At 51.4% G+C, this 7399-nt stretch overlaps 1 protein-coding gene and 1 long non-coding RNA gene across 2 annotated transcripts; one reads left to right on the forward strand and one right to left on the reverse strand.

Moving 5' to 3' along the window:
* The first annotated feature begins 1255 nt into the window (after positions 1-1255).
* LOC127393614 (uncharacterized) lies at positions 1256-3135 on the forward strand. Its single transcript, XR_007891500.1, has 4 exons — positions 1256-1346; positions 2361-2396; positions 2518-2553; positions 2948-3135. It is a non-coding gene; the product is annotated as an uncharacterized LOC127393614 (long non-coding RNA).
* Positions 3136-5954: 2819 nt separating this feature from the next.
* Positions 5955-6893, reverse strand: LOC127393830 (olfactory receptor 10AG1-like). The gene has a single exon (XM_051639318.1). The coding sequence runs from the start codon at positions 6891-6893 to the stop codon at positions 5955-5957; it is 939 nt and encodes a 312-aa protein (XP_051495278.1).
* Between the last annotated feature and the right edge of the window lie 506 nt (positions 6894-7399).

Consider the following 7399-nt stretch of genomic DNA (forward strand, 5'->3'; position numbering starts at 1 on the left):
TCACAACTGGACAGAGCAGATGCATAGATGAGAATTGCTGGGAAAGGTCTTGCTTGGCTTGAGCAAGACAGCCCAGGTGTCCAGGATGCTCTCAGCCTGATCAGAGATGCTGCAGGGACAAACATCCCTCTTCCTGCCAGGGGAACTCCGTCCCCACAGTTGGCTCCGAGTGGCTGCCTGGGGACAATTGCCACCTTCTTCATGTCCCTCTTGATGGCCAAATCCTGCTCAGGTACATCACTGGCCTGAGCCAGGGATAAGGGCATTGAAGGGACACTCCCTGGGCACAAGGACCTTTGGTGAGCTCTGGCCAAGTCCCAGCCAGAACAGGGGTGCAACCTGATCCAAACAAGGACGAGGCCACTGTGACCCACCATCCAGGGACAGCTTTGCAAAGTGGGACCAGGGATGTCTAGGAGGGCACAGGGGCCCCAGGAAGTGGAAGAAGAGAAAGGGCAGGGCCCTGCCACCTTGTTGTCTGTTCTGGAGAGGCCATGGTTGGGACTGCATCATTTCCCGGTCTGCAGCTCAAGGGAAATGTGGTGGACTGGACCTGCGCACTGTGACCACGTAGAATCATAGAACCACCCCAGACCTTCCCCTCAGCCAAGCCCTGACCAGTGCCTCCAGCAACTGAAGAGCCCAGTCAGCAACTGTCCCTATCACCCGTGACCCCAGTTGTCCTCCCACCTCTAAGTGTTAGTGTACCCCTAATACTGGTCTCACTGGTACCCCAAGAAGAGGGGTCAGTCCCACCCAAGGAGCCGGAGAGGGCTCAGAGTCAATTCTGCTCACACAGCTGTGGTCTGAGGCTGGCATCATCTCGGGGACAGTCCTGGAGCGAAAGACTGGCCTGGGAGCTCTGAGGCCGTGGGAGATGGCAGTGCTGGGAGGTGAGGGGCACTGGAGATGGCGGATCGGCCTTTGCGGGACTGTTGGAGGACGGTTTCAAGTTGGAGTAGGGGGTCATCCCTGCAGGCTGTCAGGGGCACACTGCCAGCCCCCCTCATGACCCCCACAAGCCTGGTCTCTTCCCTGTGCAGCTGCCCCATACAGGAAGATGGACTGATGCCAGGGAAGGTGGCTGAACCTGTGCTGGAGGCAGGGGTGAATCTGTGCTGGGGATGGGCTTGTTGCCAGCACTGGTGTCTCTGCCAAACCTGGCTTTGTCCTGGGGGCACTCGGGGTGGGGAGGGTCAAGGAGGAGTCCTGGGAGAGATAAATCTGTCCCTCAGCTTCTCCAGCTTCACCCCAGACTCACTACACTGCAGAGGAAGATGAAGGTGGCGGTGCTCAGCGTGGTCCTGCTCTTCACCATCCTGCTGTGCACCCCAGCAGATGCTCAGGTGAGTTCCCAGTGCCACGGGAGGGGCTCAATGCTGGGGATGGGTCTTGGCTGCAGGAGATCCGCTCTCCTGCAGAATGAAATCCTAGCGGTGAGCACAAAACCCCTCAACTTGGCCTCTCCCTTTCCCAAGCAAGGGGCTTCTCCAGGCTCCCCTGCACCTCCAGGCCTGGCCAATGCACCTTTCTCCCTCCCACAGCTCCATCGGTTCCCTCCACTTGCCCTGCAATTCAGCTTCTGTTGCCCAGAGCTGGGTTCCTCAGGGAACGCTTGGATCTGCCCCCTCCCTGGGAAGGTCCACTGCGATGTCTTGCGAGGGCCCACACCGGTTTCTGGTCTTCGTGGTCCCACCCCTCTCCATTTTGGGCTTCCCCATCCCACCCTTTTGGTCCCCTCAGATTTCTCCTCCCCATGATCTCTTCTGTGTCCTATCTAGGGTCCCCAAATGCCCTCCCATTGATCGCTCCCAAGGCCTTTCTTTCCATCTTTCCCCTCAGTCCTTTCCCTTTCATGCTTTTCACGGTGACACTGGCCCCACATCCCCCTCCTTGGACCCCCACTCACAAACACTCTCCCACTCTCCTCATTTTGGTCTCTGCAGTCCTCTTCCTTTCTTTACTAACCCCCTCTCTTGAAGCTCCTGTTTCCCCTCCACCTGAATTCCTTCATCCCCCATTTGCATCCCATGCAGTTCTGTTTCTTCAGGACTCTCAGTCCAGTCGTTAGGGTTCCCCAAACTGACCCCAGTGCCCTGTCTCTGTGTTTCCTCCCACTCTTGTTGCCTTTCAATCCATCACATTCTCCATACTATCCTTGTCTGCATTCCCAGCCCTGGTTGCTGCATGAACAAACATTCCAGGTGAATCATGGCAAAATGGGACTGGGGGGAGTAGGAGGCATTTTCCCCATCACATCAGGAGGAAGTCATGGGCCTGCAGGAAATGGGGACACCTACTCCTCACCCACAGCCCCACCGAGGTCCAATGCAGACCAGCCTTTTACTCTTTTTCCATAGGGAATCCTGGAAGCAAGTGGAAGTTCTAGCATGAATGTAAGTAGTGGGGTAGCACTGAGTCCAGCCTGGGGAACAGGAGGGCAATTTGGTCTTCCCATGCCTTGCTGGGTCTGCGGACATCCCAGTGGTCTCATGAGGTCTCATGATCTCTTTCCAGGTGGGAAACAACATTGGTCGAGTGAAGAGGCCTAAGGTGAGTATTTGAAGTTTTGCTGGCCCAAGACCCTCCCCTCCCTGGCAACAACACTCCAGCTTATGCCAGTATATACCCCAGTACACCCCAGTGCACCTCCCTCTAACCCCAGATAGCACACCTGCACCCCAATTTTTTCCTAGGGAGAGCCCTTCCCTGGGGATCCCATTGCATTCCCACCCTTCCCGTTGCAGCCCACTATACCCCGGGATGCCCCAGTAAACATACACACACCCAGATGTGGACCCCCATGGCTTTCTGTGCACCACCGTGCAAGCTCATGGACCCCATTTCTCTCCAGAGACACCTTCCCCAGTGACTCCATTGCTTTCCCCTGCCCCCAAATACACCCAGGTGCACCCAAGGATGTCCCTAACCCTCCCTTTCTCCCCAGCTCCCTACGGTTGAGCAGCTGGAGGAGCTTCTGCGCCAAAAACGCCTGGCTGTATCTCTCGATGGGTGACACCCTTGTCCTCGTCCTGTCCCCCTCCAGTGGCAAGAGGAGATGATCATCCCTGGATGACCCCACCCAGTACCCTGGGAGCCCTGGGCCCTTTCTCCCTCACGATCAATAAATCCCTTCAGCAAACCTACGCTCGCCGTGTGTGTTTGTGTGTGTCTTTGTCCACATCCCCTCCCTTCTGCCAGCACCTGGATGCCTGGGTCCTCTCCGGCTGGACCACCGTGACGAGCAGAGTGGCTGAGGGAGCTCTGGCACCCAGGGTGTCTCTGTAAAGGAGGTCCCCCTTTGCCACCCACGTTGTGCTCCCAGACAAGAGCAGATTAGGTAACCTGGAGAGTCCTCCCGTGGGGCTGGGAGAGGCAAGTGGAAGACTGTGCCAGCCCCTGGTATACTCTGTGATCTGGGGGCACAGTGGGAAACTGGTTCTTACCAGGGCTCTATTGAGCACCATCCCCCAGACTGCGCACTTGGTGTTGGGTCAGGAGGGGAGCACAGGTAGGCAGCTCAGACCCCTGGGTCCTCTGCTGTGCTCTTGGAGGGGTGGTGGTTCCCTGCCTGTCCAGCTTTCACTGGGCTGGTATCCTAGGCTAGCCATGAGGACAAGTCATTAGTAGCTCCCAGCCAGCAAGGAGCTTAAGTCAGGGTAGCTGCCCCACACTTCCTGATGGGTGTATCCCGCAGCACTGACCTCATGCTCCTTATGAAAGCCTTATGTATTCGCTTTACTATTTTTTTTAAATCCTTTTGTATTTCACCCACGGGGCTTCTGTCCTTTTCCTGATTCCCCTTCTCAGCTGGGCAGGGGTCATGGAGAGCAAACTCCTTCAGTTTGCTTTGGATACAGACTAAAGAAAGACAGTTCATTAGGCATCCAATGTTTATTTGAAATACTGAATAAATCACTCACATGAAAGAATCATGAACCTTTAAACTCGTGGTCTCCAAGGGCTGGAAGGTTTAATGGGTTTGACCACATTATTTGTCATGTAGGCAGCGTGGTTCGGAGGGTCAGTGGGTGGACTTCTCATATGTTTGGTTTTGGAATTGTTTTGGCAGCTCTGGGCTGCTTTACTGCTCTTTGGGTTTAATTCGATACAGTTTATTGCTTTTGGGTGTGGACTTTGAGGTGCAGGTTTTCTGGGTTGTATGGCCTTGGCTTAGGGCACAACAAATTCATTTGGGGTTACATCAGTTTCTGATCTTTATGAAATGGTGATGGGCATGGCCAATCTGGAATGGTCTTGGAACAATTACATTCCTGTGCTTTTTTGTATCAGGCCCTTTGAATGTTTCTCAGTTTCTGGTTCTCCTTAAAGTGAGCACATGGCACTGAGGCACGTACTCTGTGTCAACCACAACCCGTGCAACAGGTCCTGCAGTGATGAGAAGCATTGCAGCTACTCAGCACCTAGTAATGGGTGATGTGGCTTACTTAGGCATTCCGATGGTGCCAGCTGCCCCTGAAGGAGGCAAAACACAAGAAGATTGGGTCATGAGGAGGTGACTACCTGCTCTCTGTCCCTTAGCAAGCTGGGAGATACCCGGAAAGACTATAGTCGGCACGAAGGAGAACAACTCTTTATTTGGTGCTGGGATAACAGAGCGGATGGTGTGGAATTAGAGGGTAATGAAGCCAAGCGGTTGAGAGAGATGGCTAGAGACATGAGGACTGTCTGAAAGAGAAGCACAACCCCACACTCTCTGGACATTACTCTTGCTGAGTGTCGAAAAACAGGAATCTCTTCAGGGATGATACAGACCAAGTGGACGGCTATTGAAAGACTGTGCCAAATATCTGAGAAAAATAGCCATGCGGGAGCTGATTTTTGCTAACTTGCCTAAGACACAGACAGAACTGGATCCAGACACACCTAAGGTTACTGGACTCATGTGGCACAAGTGGGTACTGAGCGTACCACCAGCCTAAGCCAACACATTAGCATCCCTCACCATCTCTTCCTTGTTGGTGAGAACAAGGTCCAGCGTAGCACCTCTCCTTGTTGGTTCCTCAATTGCTTGGAAACACCTGTGTCCTGGTTTTGTCTTGGATGGAGACAATTCTCTTCTTAGTAGCTAAATAGCTTTGTGTTTTGGATTTGGCATGGGATTTGATGTATGAAGAAGGTTTATAATATACTGATGTTTTTAGTTGTTGCTAAGAAGTTGAGGACTTTTCAACTTCCCATGCTTTGCTAGTGTGCATGTGCACAAGATGCTGAGAAGGAGCACAGCCAGCACAGCTGACTCCAACTGACCAAAGGGATGTGAAGGAATTCCTTGTTTTGCTTTGCTTCTCTCCCTGGTCCCACTGGCAGAGTGAGCAGGGCTCTGGCTGCTGTGCAGGCTTTAGTTGCAGGCTGCGGTTAAATAATCACAGACGGAAACTCTACAGGTCTCTGGGACCCTGTTGCAGTGCTGGACTGTCCTACTGATTTTTTAATTTGTTCTTCTTGTCAAGTTAGTCAAGTACGACACAACTCAGTGCAAGACGTCATTGTAGGGGAAGATGACTTACATGACTCTTAACTGTTTTCAGCCGATTCCACATAGGGACACAGTATCACAGGATCACAGTCCGTGGGGTCTGGTGAGTAATTTCTCAAACCTCAGGGTAGTCACCTCTTCATTGGATGTGTCACCCTCTGGGCCTCATTGACTCCTGACCATGATCTGACTATTTCTTTTTAACATGACATTGGTCACACACAGCCTGAATTAGGTATTAAACTACTTAGGGGCACTGGAGATGCTGTTGAGTACAAAGATATCACAGTGGGACATGACGTAACAGGAACGCCTCAGGACACCTTTCCCCTTCTCGAGGGGTTGAAAGCCAGGCTGGACACATGGCTTTGTTTGAGCAAATATGGAATGTCATTGTTCAGGCAACCAAGTACCCCAGTGGGACTTTTGCTGCTATTTTACATTCTCTGTATTATCACCTTGTCCTTAGAAGTTTCTTCAAGGCAATTCTCACTTCCTTATTCCTTAGGCTATAGATGACAGGGTTAAACACGGGGGTCACAATTGTGTAAAACAGGGCAAGGTATTTGTCAGTGTCTGCAGAGTCCCTTGACCGTTGCTTTAAGTAGACAATTGTGGCTGAGCCATAGAAGAGTGTCACCACCCCGAGGTGTGAAGAGCAGGTGGAAAAGGCTTTGTGTCTGCCCAGGACGGAAGGTATTTTGAGAATTGCCCTGATAATTTTAATGTAAGAAATAACAATTAAGGAGAAGGGAAGAACTGCAAATACCAGAATGATGATGTACAGCGTCACTTGGTTCCAGAAAGTTTCTGCACAGGCCAGTTCTAGCAGAGGGGGCACATCACAGAAGAAGTGATGAAGGTCATGGGATGCACAGAAGGGCAAAGTGAACAGCTGGTAGGTCTGTCCTACTTGCATTGGTATGACAGCCATCCATGACCCCACAACCAGGCTGATGCAGAGACCCCTGCTCATGATGAGGGTATAGTGCAGGGGGTCACAGATGGCTGTGTAGCGGTCATAGGCCATGGCAGCCAGGAGAAGACATTCAGTGCTGCCCAATAAAACCAGGAAATAGAGCTGGGCAGCACAGCCAAGGAAGGAGATCCTGCCATCTTCCATTAGGAAACCCACCAGCATTTTTGGCAGAGTGACTGACGTGTAGCAGATCTCCAGAAAGGACAAGTTCCTCAGGAAGAAATGCATAGGGGTGTAGAGGCTTGAGTCCACCACTGTGATGAGTACAATCAGACTGTTTCCTGTGATGACTACCAGGTAGATGACCAGGAAGACTGTGAAGCGCAGGCCCTGCAGGCTGGAGTGATCAGAAAATCCCAGAAGAATGAATCCAGGTCCAGTGGTGTGATTGTCCAAACCTTTTCTTTGGGGCATTTTCCCCATACAGAACAGTCCCAGCAACAGGCTCTTAGAGAATGCTGATGGCCTGTCTGCTGTTGCATACACGTCAAGCCTAGAGAAAGATTAGACAAGCATCAGCATAGACATGATTGCAGGATTAGGCAAGCTTGACCAAGATATGCATGAATGTTTGGAAATCTATCATGTTGCTTGCTTCAGGGAGGTTTGCAGAGCGAGGAAAGAACAGAGTCATCAGAATCCTTGAGCCTGAATGACTGGGTTTGGTCATCTGGGTTACAGCATTTGACTTGTTTAGGTTTTTTACAGATGATTTTATTAAATTGAATATCCATTGATAGGTGAGAAAAAAAGAAATAAAATTGTTAAATCCTAATCCCTTTAAGAACAGTCTTGCTTACACTCCTTGTGCTGATCTTGTAAGAGCTGCATTTAGTGTAAGAACATTAAGAAGAAATAGGGGGAGAAGGAGGGAAGATATTAAAAAGGGAAGGACAAAACAAGGCAAGGCTAGGCAGGGA

The sequence above is a fragment of the Apus apus genome, chromosome 23 (genome assembly GCF_020740795.1).
Source record: "Apus apus isolate bApuApu2 chromosome 23, bApuApu2.pri.cur, whole genome shotgun sequence".
Classification (NCBI taxonomy): Eukaryota; Metazoa; Chordata; class Aves; order Apodiformes; family Apodidae; genus Apus; species Apus apus.

Bases quoted from the DNA above. Each gene is read 5' to 3' on its own strand.
- LOC127393830 (XM_051639318.1), bottom strand. From the start codon at position 6,893: ATGCCCCAAAGAAAAGGTTTGGACAATCACACCACTGGACCTGGATTC.